General features: G+C 42.9%; 1 protein-coding gene across 1 annotated transcript in view; it reads right to left on the bottom strand.

Moving 5' to 3' along the window:
- Positions 1 to 1081: 1081 nt before the first annotated feature.
- cckbrb (cholecystokinin B receptor b) overlaps positions 1082 to 17854 on the bottom strand; it is a 24241-nt gene continuing 7468 nt past the window's right edge. Inside the window, exons 2-5 of the mRNA XM_072444656.1 lie at positions 7407 to 7658; positions 4337 to 4598; positions 3522 to 3649; positions 1082 to 1682 (exon numbers count right to left, since the gene is read on the bottom strand). Coding sequence (XP_072300757.1) covers positions 1153 to 1682; positions 3522 to 3649; positions 4337 to 4598; positions 7407 to 7658 — 1172 coding nt within the window. The 3' untranslated portion in view covers positions 1082 to 1152. The remainder of the gene's footprint in view (positions 1683 to 3521; positions 3650 to 4336; positions 4599 to 7406; positions 7659 to 17854) is intronic.

Below are 17854 nucleotides of genomic sequence, written 5' to 3'. Positions count from 1 at the left end.
CTACATCACTACCAGCAGACGGTTCACGAGATGTCCCTAAGCAACAGTGAAACACACTAATATACCTTTACAGCAGGTATGTTTTAACCATACAAACTCACTAAATGGGCCACAGAAAAATTATGTAAGCAAATCAAGTAATAATCAGCTTGTTTATGTTGATTTTGGTTTTCACGACGTAGAAAAACAAACCCTCCTCAGTCACTTTGTAAAATGTCAGCAGAAAAAACATTTACACTACGGTTGCACTTTATAAAATACTGTATTTACACCTTTACAGTACTGCAAGGTTTGTTTTTCTTTATAATGCAGCAGATGTGTTTACACATTCATGTTTTCATCATCAAATGTCTCCTGCAGGGGATGCACTTCAAAGCCATAACTTTGCTTCTTACAAGTATTTCACGATGGTAAAACTGTGCAGTTTTTTTTTTGTGCGGAAATTAAAACGTCAAAACAGAATCTCCAACTCGGATTTTGGAGATTGGAATGCTACAAAAAAAAAAAGCTTATCTTAGATGTACAATCTCTCTCCTTCACATTCGCTTTATATTTATGTATGAAACAATATTTAAGATTAGTACAAATCTAAAGATGTTTCAGATAAATATCTAAAACTACATTATTTTCAAGAGCACTGAATATTATGTAAGTACTTGGACGCCAACCACTGCTTGCTCTATGGACTTACAGGCTTTAAAAGATTGTAGTCATGTTGATAGTATTGACCAATCTCACGCCAGGAAATACCAACCACTTCCTCAGAGTTAACACTATGTTCACTAAATCGTCACAGCCGTACTTACAGTGTACGGATGACTCTGGCCACACATGACAAAGCAGGCACTTTACAAGGCAACGTCTATGTTACAAAAACATACACAAAAAAAACAACACAGATTTGATTATGTTCCATTGTGTCTTTAAGAGGATCAGACTAGCGGCGTGCATGCTGTGACTAGATAGACTCCGCCGACACAACACAAGCTCATAATCACTGGGCCTTTTTGTAGGATCGCTGTAGAGGTATTTACCATGAAATATATGACACTGCATTTGAAATATTTGACTACTACTACAATATTATTCTCACCCCGGCATCGCGGCACAACTACGCAAAAGTCCTATTTGAAGTTGTATATGTAATTGTCCTCAACAGGGACCCATAGAGCTGACTGTGGTGTAGCTGAACTTGGACATAGACACTCCGGTGGCGATGGCGTCCTCCTCGTGCTCCCGTAGCGCGCGCCGGCGATGGCGGCAGGGTGACGAGCAACAAGAGAAGGTGACCAGAAGGGCTTTACGAAACCGTGTGTTCATGAAGCAGTAGATGATGGGGTTAACACAGGCGGAGGTGTAGGAGAGGAGGTGGATGAAGCCGATGGGAGCGCCGGAGAGAGCGTACAAGGCCGAGAAATTGTCAAAGGCTCTCCAGGTGTTGACGCAGTACAGGGGCATCCAGCAGATAAAGAACATGACGACGATGACCACTAACATCCGGATGACGCGCTTCTTGGCCTCCAGTTTGGCCTCGGAGGTGTTGCTGCGCGGACGGTCGGACTTGAGGGACTTTTTGTGGGCCATGTTGGACATTTCCAGGGAGGCGGGACGCTGGGACACATAGCAACCGTCGCCATCATCGCTGCCAGTGGACACGGCGGAGGTCAACCCGTTTTTCACATCTGCAGAAGATAACCATTATTGAAATAATAATTTGATGAATGGGACATAGTACGCAAACGTAAATACACTTTTAACTGTGTTTTTGTATCATTAGTTCACAACAAGTAAAGTATTGTTTATTTCTTTATGCATGTTTAAACAATAGTTCTGGAACTGAAGCTCTATTGAAAATGCCTGTACTTTGTTAGGATTATTTGAAAAATGAAGAGTCTGTGGGACACATGTAAATGTTAAAGGTCCCGTAACATGCAAAATCGACTTTTCAGAGCTTTTAACCTTCTTACATTGTTATTAGTGCTTCATATATGTACCCAGAGTGTTTTTTTGATTGATTCCCGCAGTGTTTAGCTATATTACAGACCATCTCCTTTCCTCGAATCTCCAAACTGACGGGGGGGTGTCTACAAGACCGCGTCATACCCACAGGCACGCGTCATCATATATATATATATATATATATATATATATATATATATATATATAGATCTATAGATATATCTGTTCTGCGCACGCTGTAGAATAAACACCAGATTTATTTAGTCTCAAAGTAGTGTTGATCTGAAGTTCTATCGTTTCTCACTCAGTCGCGCGGCAGGAGCGGCGCAGCGCGGAGCACACAGCTGTGGGGGACACACTACGTCATGGGTGGGCGGGGCACACACGCGCTCTGAGACTACGTCACGGGTTGGGCGGGGGAGCCAGATCGCTCTTCACAAGGGTGGGGGCGAATATCAAACCAAGCCGTCTGCATTTCCGGGTTGGTGAGAGGGGTCCAAGGTCTGGGTGATATTTCTTAACTATTGTGTTAAGGGTGTTGCACAACCCTTATTATTATCAATTATACACTTAGCATAGACTACGAAACGTGAAAAAAGCATGTTATGGCACCTTTAATGACATGCTGCTGTTTGTTACAGTGAAATGTCACTGCAAAGAGGCGGAGCTTATCAGTTCTGCAGTTTTGAACAGGAAGTCAAGGTTCTGACTGTGAAGTAATTGTACATCAATATTGCGGTTTACAATGAACAAAATGTAAAATGATGATCTACTTGTGGTTGTTTTTGTGTAACTGGTAAGAACATTTTGTGAGAGAAAATCTGGTGTTGTTTCTGGACTTGGATCTTTGCAGTATATCTGCAATTGCTTGGACAAAGTAAACATACTTTATCCAAGCAATTGCAGCTATACTGCAAATTCTATTACATTTCAAGCATAATTCAATACATGTTATAATGTATAAGCATTAATCTTTTATTACCTGTGGTTAATGAAGGTCGAAGTAGGTTTGAATCCACAGTGGATAAACTACATTTCTTACAAATTACTGGGTGAAAGTGGTGTAAAACTAAATTTCCTTGGGTCGAATGATCTTATTAAATAAAGTTAATTGAGTTTACCGCAAGTCCGACAGGAATTACATGAGATTATGCATATTTAAATATTTATACCATACTGCACTGCATATTTTTTGACAACACGTCACACTATTGCTGACTTTATTCAATCTTAAAGCTCAGGGGTATTGATAAATTGCATTACATCTGCTTCGGCCTCTAGAGAGTTTCAGTACAACATTTACAGTAAAGGAACTGAAAGCAGGAAGGAAAATCCAATAATGGAGGTAAAATAGACAGTCTGCAGAAGAAAAGTGTAGAGGGTTTTTGTTTGATTGTTTGATAATGCATATATTTGAAGTACAAAATGACTGTACTAAGGTTGATATATCAATATAAATAATTATTTGAGGAGAAGATGAAATAAAATAAGAACTATTCTTCCAGAGTAGGGCTTGGTTGGTACAGTTCATGAGTGTGTTCATGCAGTATTCATGGCCTCACCTGATGAACCCTTCTTGTGTCCCATCTCAAACTGAATGCCTCGGTAAAGCTCCCTGGAGATGAGTCCATAGGCCACAATCATCACCACGCCTGGGATGGCGAACAGCACAAGCAGCAGTAAGATGTACCTGCACGGACACAAAGAGAAGAAGTGAATCAATGCAGTTGATTAAATTTGGCCTAAAGCGAGAACAAACAGAGACACATAGCGGCTCTGATCTATTCTCATCAAATGCCTCATGTAGGTATGCATGGCGCGATATAATAAACAAAACCCTTTTGATTAAACACCAAAAACAGGAAGATAAATGTGTGGATTTTCACTTTCTCAGAACATTGTCCTTAAACGTTTGAAACAACATAATCAATGTAGTTTTATTCGCCCTAATTCAACATGCAGACAAATCTAAGGACATGGTAAGGACAAACTGTGTTCGGCTGGATAATCCTTAACTGTTTTGCAAATGACTTTCTATCTTCTAATCAGATGATGAGATGCACAGAGCTGCTAATGGTATCAGCGTCGCTATAGGGGTAACAACAACAGCACGCTAAACTAAGCTTTAAATGCATTCCACAGTGTTGTTATTGAACACAACAATGTAATACATCTACATGTATGCAACATCCAAAATGTACAATTGAAGTGTTTCAACACACATTAAAATACCTGATGGTGATTTCTGTGGAAGCCCAACAAAATGTTATTTTTGTTATGCCTGTACTGTGTTTGAAGATGACAACCCAAACAGAAGATCGATACATGCAACTTCCCCTGCAGAGGCATTTGTATATCTGCCTCAGTGCAGACTGACCATGTCTGCTCGGCGGTGGCGAGGGGCCACTTGTGGCGACACAGGTGAGCTGTGGAGTTGTCCAGCCGCTGCACTTGCTGCAGGTGACTGACCACTGGGTAGGGGATCATGAGGATGAAGGCCAGCACCCAGGTGGTGGCGATGACTTTGTAGGCATGGGAGCGCGTCTGCCACACCCGCGACTTCAGGGGGTTACAGATGGCGCTGTAGCGTTCAATTGCTATGGCAACCAGGCTGAAAGTGGAGATGCTGACAGATATGCCTGTAACAGAAAATACAGATCATTTATACACATCTATGATTATATAATAAAAGTTATTATGCATCCGGGTTGAAAGACGACTGGTCCAATAACAAAAAGTGACAAACATGTTTGTTGATACACACATAATATCTGTAATCAGAGCAGTAGCAGAAATGGGCCCTCTCCTGAGACGCACAGCAAATGAATCTAGTTGGAGGCGAAGATGTCTTATCGGCAGCGTGTGCAGAGGAAATCATGTTGACGCAGGCACAGATGTGATCTTCCACATCCATCTGACAAGAGGAGGCAGGAAATGACTCTTTACCTCTCATTCATGTCCAGAACCTGTGCCATGGAGTGCACCTATGTTGTAGCTTCACAAAGAATATCAAATAACGGGTCTGTCTTTCCCTGAGGTCCTCCTGTCTGTCACTCAGGACAGGCACTTGACCCACTAAAAGCTTTCTCTTCAACTGTCACATTCAGTTTCTCCAAAGCTTGCTGCATCTTCCTACTTTTTTTCATCGGAGCAACAACCACTCTTCTGAAATATGTTCCCAAGAGATGAAGGTATTGAGAGACCAAAGCAGGAAATCAAAAATGGGAATAAACCAAGACTAAATTTGAAACTAAACCTGGACTAGACTAGGACTAAACGTGAACTGACCACATCAAGATTAAACTGGGATCTGAAATTAAAACCAAATAAGGCGTAAACGCACCCTTAGAATCAATGACTTCCAAGCACAATATTGAGTTGTGACCTTTGTAACATATTTGCACCACTCCTGACTTCCACTTCCGACTTGAGCAAAACTGAACACAATCAAATGGATCTACACTACATTAAAAATCTCTGAGACCAGGAGAAGCCACAGTGCTCATCTACAGCTTTGAGTGTAGGTGAATAAATTGTCATGATCTTGGTGGCCTGCTGATTGTTGCTTTGTTGTTCTTGGGAGGACGTAAATCAATAGTGGCTGCACCCGAATGGAGAATTACACTGAAGGCACATTGTTACAGAGACACAGTGGCTTTGGTGCAGGTGCCTTTGATCTTGAGTCTTGTAATACAAGTCCACTGGGCTGTGTGCTTAGGCTTTACCAGCACACCACGACGTCCAGCACACAGAGAAGTCTGGGAGCTGCAATTTGAGCTATTTTAGACCACAACACAAATACTGAAATTACTGTTACAAGGTTTACAACTATTGTAAGTTTTGTCATTTTACACAAGAAATAATCTAGTAGCAACCCTCGTGCTCTGTTCAGGTCCGGATGACCCACAGGCATCTGTAGTGGAATGCCTCCCTCCACAACATAAAAACGGTTTTAATTGTTTGTGTGTGTTTGTTTTTGTTGTTTAAGTTTAAAACATATGACGTGTTTTTAACCTGCACTATCTTTGAAGGTAGCACTAGAGTTCATTTTACTTGGCCATAATAATTGACAGATTGACAGTTTTGGAATGTTACTATCTTACATATGGTGAGTATTAGCAAATTGACAAGGCCAAGTTTGTAACCCAGGCGCTCTAGACACACTTCTCCATTTATCTTGGCCTGGAATTAGCACAAATACTTGCTTGTATGTTATGTTTTACTCCTAAATAATCCAAACTATGGGTAAAACTCACTATTCAAAGTGTAAGTCCAGATCTATTTGGGCTTTGGAGGCATTCAATTCAACCTTTCTAAATCCTCCGGAATGATTCCCTCAAAGCCTTAATAGAAGTCAGATCTAAATGCACCTGACGTGACAAAGGCCTGACCTCTGTTTTCATGGATGACGGAGCTTACATTCACTTTGATCAAACAGAAATGCCATTTCCAAGAGGAATGGTATTGAGTAAAGAAAACCATTCCTTATCAAAGCTTCCATGCCTTCTTTAAGAAGGATTTAAGACGCATTTCTGTCTCATTTTATCAAAAGTTTATAGGTTATAAAAACATTGCTTTTTGCAAGTCATAACTGCAATAATTCTTAAGGCCTTTTCAGAATAAATATCCCATTACTTTTAAGAAAAGTCATAAAATGATAATATTAATCCTAACCAAAATATTTGAAATAAGTAAACACACATTTTTGTCAGAAGCCTGAGGACAGAAACCGCTCCTACTAGGGCCTGTCATAGTAATTAATATCAATTTGATTATAATATAATTAAAATCATTCACTACATGAAAGATGTATCTGTGCTTTGAGGCTCAATATTTATTGTGTGTACTTTTTCTTTGCAATAGTGGAGACATTGTTTTATTTCTAAGATTTGAGGTAAAGAGGGCTAAATAAGTAACTTCTATGGCTTGTTTCTTTATGCTATTTACTAACTTAATTATACGATACATTTAACACTTTTATAATGATCCTGCTATATTTCTATTGTGAAAGTGACATAAAGTAGTTTCAATAGTTTCTCGTGTTATATCTGTAGCAATATATCCTGCTTCAAAATGTGTTATTGTGACAGGCCTACTCCTACTGTCTGGCAAAACCATTCAGGCAGCCTACAAAACACGTCAGAAGGCTCAATGAAGTGGCTGAAACATATAAAGCAGGTCTTTTTTGAAATGCCAAAACTTGTAAGTATTTTATTTGTATATTTGTTTGTAATCCTTTTAATTTTGGCCCTCTATAGACTGCTGCCCCGAAAGGCTGCCCATGTCACTGATTTCACTTTGTGGAAAAAATCAAATAAATGCAATTTTGCAGAGTGCTTTTTAATATTTCCAACAGAGTGCTGCACAATTGGGAGCCCATTTTTAGCACAGCACCTTTCATCTGCCATAGCGTCTGTTCTTTTCATGCACACGGCCTGTTTCCTTACCCATCAGGTAGGCTACGATCTTGCACATGGCCGCTCCAAAGATGAAGTCCTTCAGGATGCTGGGGATGAGAGTGAAAGGGATGCACACCACCGCCATCATCAGGTCGCTCACAGCCAGGGACAGCAGAAAGGTGTTGGTGACCGTGCGCATGCGCTTGTTCACCGTCAGCACCAAGATGATCAGCAGGTTTCCAAACACGCTCAGGAAGAAGATCAGGGAGTACAGGAGGATACGCAGGGTGTGGCTGTCACCTGCAAGACAGACAAGTTGAAGGTTGAGTTCATTAGATACTGTCATTTGAGACGTTCATGTTTTGCCGGAGGACTGGTTCAAATTATAGGGTGGAATTCGCTTTTTATTTGTTACAAAGCAGATTTTTTCTACATTGGTTTGAGCCTGTTCACATGAAGAAAAAAACTGGTACACATTTAACTGTCTGCTCTTTCAGGACAAATGTGTTAATATGAACTTTTCACATGAGATTATAAAAGTGATGCTGTTGTTTAACATCAATGACATGTTAGTTGTGAATTGACTGGAATCTAAACTATGAGATTCATTTGGAAGGTTTGTGGAGCCATTCCTAATAAATAATGATATGAGTCCATTTGTGGACTGTTTAGGTATTTAAATATGCCTATTCTTCATCTGATATCACAATAAAAAAAATGAATAAATGCCCAAAGGTTAGCTTATTTGTGTCATAGATTTACTTCAAATGCACTCAATATTCACAAACTTCCAACTCAAAGGTTTTCACCATTAGCTGCTTCAGTGGATCACACACACACACACACACACACACACACACAAGCGCACACACACACACACACACACACACAAGCACACACACAGACACACGCATGCATGCACGCACGCACACACAAACACACGCACACACACACACAAGCTATTTACATAATATATTTCTTTCTTTCAAGGTTAAACAAAAAAATTACAGTAAGTAGGGTTAATAGCGGCTGTAAGTGTTGTCCAAAATAAATTAGATGTATTGTGCAATAACAACAATAAAAAACTCCGGGAGACATTCCGTATTACTTCAGCACTTGAATCCAGACCATTAAAAGCCATAAAGTGTTCCAGACTGCAACTATGTACTTTGGCTTACTCCTTACCTCTTCAGTTTTTGCCTCATTAATTCCAGCATATTTTCAAGCATAATCACGCTTTTATCACTAAACAGTTGGCATAGTTACTTCCTTGTGTTTTTCTTTCATTTGGGAGCTTAGTAATGGATTTGCGAAAGTTACTAAGTCACTCATTCTTTCCCATCTCTCTCTGCTCACGCACACATACACACACAGCACTTCCATCCACCGACATGTGGCATCGCCATCTGTCTCTAGCTCCTATGCAAATAAAAAGCTATAACTCCTAATAAGGCCGTAGCGAGCTCTCTTCTACTTTGAACTTGCAATAAGCGCTCCTGTGCGGAAATGTGCCCACTGGATGATTAGCTGGTGACAGGAAGCGACACAGTCAGTTATATTAGGACCTATCAGTCGCCTAATGAAATATGTTCCACGGGCTTCGGCCTAATCGAAGTCAATTAGTTTCTCTTTGTGTCGGCCAGCTGCATAGGCACACGCAGAAGACCCTGAGCGTGTTTGGAATGGGTTCCTTCAGGCCAGTACTGAAATAACAGCGTGCAGTGGAGCATTAATCACACTGTTCAGGTATGGAACTGTGAGGAACATTATGGAATGAGAAATAACCCTGGTGCTAAGCAGTGTATTCATTAGTAATCATTTTCAACAGAACAGAGAACATATTTTTATAATTTATAAATTATCAATGAGGCCAAGGCCACTCACCACAGTGAGTCAGTACAAGTAAACTTCAATGTCATTGTGCAAGGTCTGAATCCTGAAACTGGAGCTAATTATGTAAATGAATGTATGTTTCAAAAAGTAGTTGTCTGGACTAGGTTTTGAGTTGAAGTTTTTCTCCTTTTCATCCAAGAGGCTTTGTCAATTGTCAATATTTGATTGCATATGCAATGGTTCCTGGATGACTGGGAGTTTACAGTGATATGTTATACTGTATATAATGTAGGTGATAAATCCTGAAACATTTGATCTGGAGAAGACTACAGTACAGTACAGTACTGAGTAAACTTTCAAAAGACACAGAGCAGAGAACATCTGGCAGAGAGCTGTGACCCATATGCTTAGTGAGGATCAGGGCAGGGAGACCAACTGTGTCAACAACATTAAAGGTGCATTTTGTTCTGTTTTTATTTCTAAATATGTTTTTGCTTTTGCTGGAATGTTCCAAAATTTGGCAGATACCATCTATTTTGCATTTATTAATGTTTGTATTTTATTGCTCAAAGCCACATTGGAAAACATGCATAATTACTCCTCTCCACATTTCAGACCTGTAACTTGACTAGGGATGTTTCACGATATGTTATTTGTGGGGGTTTTGGAATTTGCGGTTAACCGCACACACGCTTCTTTGTGTCAGAGCCCTGCATGATAACAAGACTGGACAAGCCATGGGATAAACGTGCTGAACGACCGGTCCGTTACACACGGAGTGTGCACGTCACGGCAGCGTGCGCATACGTGGATGTGTGTGTCTGTGTGTGTGTCTGTGTGTGTGTCTCTGTGTGTCTCTGTGTGTGTGTCTCTGTGTGTGTCTCTGTGTGTGTCTCTGTGTGTGTCTCTGTGTGTGTCTGTGTGTGTGTCTGCGTGTGTGTCTCTGTGTGTGTCTCTGTGTGTGTCTCTGTGTGTGTCTGCGTGTGTGTCTCTGTGTGTGTCTCTGTGTGTGTCTCTGTGTGTGTCTCTGTGTGTGTCTGCGTGTGTGTCTCTGTGTGTGTCTCTGTGTGTGTCTCTGTGTGTGTCTGTGTGTGTGTCACTGTGTGTGTCTCTGTGTGTGTCTCTGTGTGTGTCTCTGTGTGTGTCTCTGTGTGTGTCTGTGTCTCTGTGTGTCTCTGTGTGTGTCTCTGTGTGTGTCTCTGTGTGTGTCTGTGTCTCTGTGTGTCTCTGTGTGTGTCTCTGTGTGTGTCTCTGTGTGTGTCTGTGTGTGTGTCTCTGTGTGTGTCTGTGTGTGTGTCTGTGTGTGTCTCTGTGTGTGTCTCTGTGTGTGTCTGTGTGTGTGTCTGTGTGTGTCTCTGTGTGTGTCTCTGTGTGTGTCTCTGTGTGTGTCTGTGTGTGTGTCTCTGTGTGTGTCTCTGTGTGTGTCTCTGTGTGTGTCTGTGTGTGTGTCTGTGTGTGTGTCTGTGTGTGTGTCTCTGTGTGTGTCTGTGTGTGTGTGTCTGTGTGTGTGTCTGTGTGTGTGTCTCTGTGTGTGTCTGTGTGTGTGTCTCTGTGTGTGTCTCTGTGTGTGTCTGTGTGTGTGTCTCTGTGTGTGTCTGTGTGTGTGTCTTTGTGTGTGTCTCTGTGTGTGTCTGTGTGTGTGTCTCTGTGTGTGTCTCTGTGTGTGTCTGTGTGTGTGTCTCTGTGTGTGTCTGTGTGTGTGTCTCTGTGTGTGTCTGTGTGTGTGTCTGTGTGTGTGTCTGTGTGTGTGTCTCTGTGTGTGTCTGTGTGTGTGTGTCTCTGTGTGTGTCTCTGTGTGTGTCTGTGTGTGTGTCTCTGTGTGTGTCTGTGTGTGTGTCTGTGTGTGTGTCTGTGTGTGTGTCTGTGTGTGTGTGTCTGTGTGTGTCTCTGTGTGTGTCTCTGTGTGTGTCTCTGTGTGTGTCTGTGTGTGTGTCTCTGTGTGTGTCTGTGTGTGTGTGTCTGTGTGTGTCTCTGTGTGTGTGTCTCTGTGTGTGTGTCTGTGTGTGTGTGTCTGTGTGTGTCTCTGTGTGTGTCTCTGTGTGTGTCTGTGTGTGTGTCTCTGTGTGTGTCTGTGTGTGTGTCTCTGTGTGTGTGTCTGTGTGTGTCTCTGTGTGTGTCTCTGTGTGTGTGTCTGTGTGTGTGTCTCTGTGTGTGTGTCTGTGTGTGTCTCTGTGTGTGTGTTTCTGTGTGTGTGTCTGTGTGTGTCTCTGTGTGTGTCTCTGTGTGTGTCTCTGTGTGTGTGTCTGTGTGTGTGTCTCTGTGTGTGTGTCTGTGTGTGTCTCTGTGTGTGTGTCTGTGTGTGTGTGTCTCTGTGTGTGTCTCTGTGTGTGTGCCTGATGATTGTCTATCGTGCACGTGACTGTGTCCGTTACATACGGAGGTCCACACTAGTGCGAGTGAACAGCGCGAGCTACAGTCTGCGTGAGTAGTATTTTATGCCGCTGCTTTATGAGTTTACACGAGGCAGAGGCCCCACCGCTGCTCAGAGCGAGCCGAAAGATGAGCCACGAAACGTTCAAGCTCGAAGGAGGAGAGAAAGAGAGAGAGGGAGGGAAAGAGAGAGGAGACAGGTCACGCTTTTTTATTCTTCACAAATTTGTTTGTTGTTGGCGTGAGCCAAAGGAACGTGACCCTCTCAAAGTTTTAAGCCCCTCCCCCAAGCGTTACCATGGAGCTCATTTCACTAATTAATGATATAATGCTTAAAAGAGCCCACATTTACATTCTTTAATCCATTTGTGGCCATTATATATATATATATATATATATATATATATATATATATATATATATATATATATATATATATATATATATATATATACTATATTAATGTTTCCCTTCTTTTTGCTGATAATCGTGACTAATCATGACTCTAAAATGTATTGTGACATCCCTAAACTTGCTTGTTTCCATGCAAAGCTATAACATCTACACACAGAAAATCTGTGTTTGACTTGGTTTGTTAATTTGCCCCAACAAGCATAACAAAAGGGAATCAAAACAGTTGAACAAAATGGTAAAATGGTCACATTTATGTAGTGCTTTGCTACCAAAGCGCTTTACATGAAGGAACCAGTGGAAAACTTTTCAACTGGAAACAAAATGGTCAAATCTAGTTTATTTCAAATTTTGTTCAGTGTTGGGACTCTATCACTCAGGGTTTGTGCTTTTAAATATTTTAAGATGAAACTGTGCATTTAACAAATATTGCAATTTATGTAAGCTGCTTATGAATGTTGCACTGTAATTTTGAACTTACATTATTTATTTTTAATGTTTGTTTATTTGTACACTTTTAATTCTCCTGATGTGAGGTGCTGACCACATAAACAAAAATATCTCAATATCAATGGGTGTATTCCTGGTTGAATAAATAAATAGAAAAGTCACCCATTCAGACACACATTCACACACCAGGGATAAGTGTCTTGCCCAAGGACACAAGAGTTTTCACCTGAGGGAGCTGCAATCGAACCACCAACCTATGGGCCAGTGGATCTGACCGCTCTACTATGATTATTCCAGGAGCGATAAGTAAAGCACCGACCTTTGGATCAGAGGACAAGATCTCTACCAGCGGTGCGACTGTTGCCCCAAACTATCAATACAACACCAAGCTCAACAAAAGGATGTTCTGTCTTAAGGAATGGAGCATTTACCCCTGAAACAAGAGCCACATTCTCAGCCATTGTTGGACACCATTGCCCCTATGAAGGTTAAAATGGTTAAATAAGCAGAAGGCGCCATGGGAAATGATGATCAGAGCATGATGATCAGGGATGATTCAATTCAATAGCGCTCCACGGCCGAGCTAAAAATTGCCCTGTGACGTTACCGCGCCAACAGCACGTACCCGGAAGTCAGACAATGGAAACTGCGAGGCCATCAATTCCCATCGAAAACACGTCATAAAACAATGGTCAAAACTGATTATTACGACCCAGAATCGACTCATTTGTTCCACAAAGATGCAACAAACACTGCTGCTGTGGAACGTGTGAAAGTGATTCTCGCTACGCCGATGAACCTGAAATGACGGGCGTTTGGTTCATAACTTTCCCGATGCCGACGAGGAAAGGGACAAATGTCACTTGTGGATACGGGCGTGTGGCAGACCAAAAGAACATTTCCACGTCGGGAAAACTAGGAGGAGCACCTACATTTGTTCATAACACTTTGTAGGAGGATATGTACCAACATCTGACCACCCAAATCCTATCCCAGCAACCGCTTGCAACGAACAGGTGAGTTCGAGTAATGGAGCCCTGGATATAAGTTTACTGTGTTCCACGTACGTTGTAGAATTAACATCAGTTTTATTCAGTAGACCCTTACAAATGCCATGTCGCAATGTTTAAAAATCGGACTTGTTGTAAACCGAGAAGACAGCGAAGAGTCTAGATGAAGACGCTGAAAGCCCGGATATACTTTTTTACAAGTTCAGCCTTCTTTCCGCTAATACGACGTCCTCTGCACCATAAACATCGCTTCAACTAGTTCAGAATGGTCCTCTACTTTATGCTGTTTCAGCTTCGCTCCTGGGATGTCATCTTCCGTCAATTTGAGTGGGATTAGCTGTCGTAGTCGCTGTTGTTCTGCCATTTTCCCATGTTATTTCCCTGACGGCCTGAGCGATGCGTTGATCTATTCAATTTATTTTTGTAACGCCCAAAATCCCAACAGCAGTTGCCTCGAGGGACTACAGTGAAAAACAGATTAAACAATGTCCATAGGGACTTGAATTTGTCCCGTGTCTTTAGACAAAATTTGTACAATTTTGTAGAAACCTGGAGGAGTTCCACAGTGAAGGAGAGACCCGACTCCCTCAGACGGGCGCGAGATAGACAGTGGAGCTGGAGCCACTCAGGAGGAGAACCACTTTTTCAAAGCAGGTGAAGAACTGGTCATATGGAGTTTAGACCGTTTCTCCAGGGAGTTGAGAAGCATCTGGATCCAAAAGTCAGAAAAGGGAGTGTCACCAGGCCGAGCAGAAATGGTGTAGTCAAAGCTCCAGGTTCAAAAAGAGATTTAGATTGAACAGTTGCACAAGTACAACCTAATTTTATGTAAAACTAGAGAAGGATATTATTCTGAAATATTTGGAACCTGAAGTGACAACTTGCGTCTTGTTTGCAAAGACCACATACGCTGCTGCTCTGGTCCTAACTAGAACCAGGAAGTACCATCACATTAGTCCTGTTCTCAGGTCTCTGCACTGCCCCCTGTGGCTCAGAGAAGAGACTTTAAAGCAGCTCTGCTTGTGTACAAGTCTCTCCATGGCCTAGCACCAAAGTACATGTTAGTGCCATACGAATCATCTCGGACTCTGAGGACCTCAGGGACCGGCCTCCTGCTGGTGCCAGAGTCAGGACTAAACATGGACCGGCCTCCTGCTGGTGCCAGAGTCAGGACTAAACATGGACCGGCCTCCTGCTGGTGCCAGAGTCAGGACTAAACATGGACCGGCCTCCTGCTGGTGCCAGAGTCAGGACTAAACATGGACCGGCCTCCTGCTGGTGCCAGAGTCAGGACTAAACATGGACCGGCCTCCTGCTGGTGCCAGAGTCAGGACTAAACATGGACCGGCCTCCTGCTGGTGCCAGAGTCAGGACTAAACATGGACCAGCCTCCTGCTGGTGCCCAGAGTCAGGACTAAACATGACATGGACTGGCCTCCTGCTGGTGCCAGAGTCAGGACTAAACATGGACCGGCCTCCTGCTGGTGCCAGAGTCAGGACTAAACATGGACCGGCCTCCTGCTGGTGCCAGAGTCAGGACTAAACATGGACCGGCCTCCTGCTGGTGCCAGAGTCAGGACTAAACATGGACTGGCCTCCTGCTGGTGCCCAGAGTCAAGATGAAACATGGACCAGCCTCCTGCTGGTGCCAGAGTCAGGACTAAACATGGACTGGCCTCCTGCTGGTGCCCAGAGTCAGGACTAAACATGGACTGGCCTCCTGCTGGTGCCCAGAGTCAGGTCTAAACATGGACCGGCCTCCTGCTGGTGTCCAGAGTCAGGACTAAACATGGACCAGCCTCCTGCTGGGGTCCAGAGTCAGGACTAAACATGGACCGGCCTCCTGCTGGTGCCAGATTCAGGACTAAACATGGACCGGCCTCCTGCTGGTGCCAGAGTCAGGACTAAACATGGACCGGCCTCCTGCTGGTGCCCAGATCCAAGATGAAACATGGACCAGCGTCCTGCTGGTGCCAGAGTCAGGACTAAACATGGACTGGCCTCCTGCTGGTGCCCAGAGTCAGGTCTAAACATGGACCAGCCTCCTGCTGGTGTCCAGAGTCAGGACTAAACATGGACCAGCCTCCTGCTGGTGTCCAGAGTCAGGACTAAACATGGACCGGCCTCCTGCTGGTGCCCAGAGTCAGGACTAAACATTGACCGGCCTCCTGCTGGTGCCAGAGTCAGGACTAAACATGGACCTGCCTCCTGCTGGTGCCAGAGTCAGGACTAAACATGGACTGGCCTCCTGCTGGTGCCAGAGTCAGGACTAAACATGGACCGGCCTCCTGCTGGTGCCAGAGTCAGGACTAAACAGGGACCGGCCTCCTGCTGGTGCCAGAGTCAGGTCTAAACATGGACCGGCCTCCTGCTGGTGCCAGAGTCAGGACTAAACATGGACCGGCCTCCTGCTGGTGCCAGAGTCAGGACTAAACATGGACCGGCCTCCTGCTGGTGCCAGAGTCAGGACTAAACATGGACCGGCCTCCTGCTGGTGCCAGAGTCAGGACTAAACAGGGACCGGCCTCCTGCTGGTGCCAGAGTCAGGACTAAACATGGACCGGCCTCCTGCTGGTGCCAGAGTCAGGACTAAACATGGACCGGCCTCCTGCTGGTGCCAGAGTCAGGACTAAACATGGACCGGCCTCCTGCTGGTGCCAGAGTCAGGACTAAACATGGACCGGCCTCCTGCTGGTGCCAGAGTCAGGACTAAACATGGACCGGCCTCCTGCTGGTGCCAGAGTCAGGACTAAACATGGGGAATCTGTCTTTCAGTTTTAGGCTAAAATCTGGAACATTCTTCCTGAAGATTTGAGACAGGCTTCTACTCTGACAATCTTTAAATATGAGCTGAAAACAATTTAGTTTAGTTGCGCATATGATTTTATTTGCAATTTTTTTTATTTGTTTTGTGATTTTAATGCATTTTTACTGTCATTTGAAGCACTTTGGTACGAATTGTGCTCTAAACTTGCCTTGCCTACTGACTGGGCACATGGAGATGAAGTCATGAATGGCGATTTATGATTGATAGAAGTGTGTCTTAATTGTTTCCTTTTCAAACTACAATTAGTCATTTTAACTCTGACAGGCCTGTAGTTTGTCATGAGACAGCTGTGCCTTCCCCAGCCCATAACACTTCAGAAACACTGTTAACCCAGAGCTTCAGAGTGGAGACTGAATATTCATATCACATTAAAATGTGCAAGTGACAAACTGCACTATTAACAATTCAGATCATTTTGCTGTTTTGCTGTATTGAAACACAGAGAGATGGTCTGTTTTGGACTTGGAAAACTTGAAATGTAGTTCAGTATTTGAATTGTAGTAAAAAAAAAAAGACATCAGCTGTAATTGGTAGCAATGGTAAAAATATGACATAGTGAAGTGTGTCATGAAGCTTCAAGTTAGAGAAAGCTGTGAATAAAAATAAATGAGATCCTGTCATATCAATGTGTCAACTGGGAAAGGGTTTCACAAGGAGTGTATTTATTCCATAAAACAGTCTGACATTGATATTTTGCTGTTGGATATGTATATGTCATACATTGTCACAAAATATTCCTCATTAAACAAGGGTGTCCACACCCTCCAAAGCATTATGGGGGTTGCTGCCCTATACGCCTTCATGAATTTCATGACATGCAAAGAGTGTACTTCTTCCATGTAACATCTTTTAGTTTATTTACTACCTAGTATTAAAAGGTCAAGGACTTCCATGAAGCAAAGGCTCCCAAAGCCACTTAATAGAGATTTGGAAAGTAGACATGGGTATTCTAGACACCCAAAACTTTACAATATGACTCAAAGTTTGCGATTAGAAGCAGGGGATAAAGTAATCCCTGATGTACCATGTTAGAAATAATTTCCAGGGTAGTGGTTATCTGGACACAGTTTTAAAAAATCAAGTGATTTCGACAGCCATGTAGAAGTCATTTTCAATCCGGAGGTACTGGTGTGAGGTGGTAGAACTGCTTTAAGGTGGATTACACCTGTCCGAAGGGGAGGAGTTCTCCCGTAAAACTTCTCTGCCTTATTTTGCTTACTAGCCTCATTACGGTTTGCAAACCTGAGGAAGCGGCTGTCAGATAACAACGTCCCACCAGGATGAGCTACAAAATATCAAAGAGGAGACAACCACACATGGACATTTATTATAAGGAGCTGGGAGTTCAAATGAGACAGAAAGACAGGAAAGGACAAGCCGTGATGAAGCAGTTTACTTCCACAATTTAGCTTAAAACTTCCATGTGGCCAGCAACAACTGATTACTGGAAAGATTCAACTTACAGATACAACAGTGTTACTCAAACAAAACAAAAATATGTAAATAAATCAACAATCACAAAAGCTAGAAGAAGGGCTCTCTGGAGGAGGAGCTGTGATACAAATGTTCATAGGTTCCTAAATGCAACACTCCAG

Source organism: Eucyclogobius newberryi, unplaced genomic scaffold, assembly GCF_026437365.1.
Source record: "Eucyclogobius newberryi isolate DKJ021-1_F unplaced genomic scaffold, fEucNew1.0.hap1 SCAF_14, whole genome shotgun sequence".
Taxonomy (NCBI): domain Eukaryota; kingdom Metazoa; phylum Chordata; class Actinopteri; order Gobiiformes; family Gobiidae; genus Eucyclogobius; species Eucyclogobius newberryi.
Note: the sequence above shows the minus strand (reverse complement) of the source record. Positions and strands in the feature narration are given on the sequence as shown.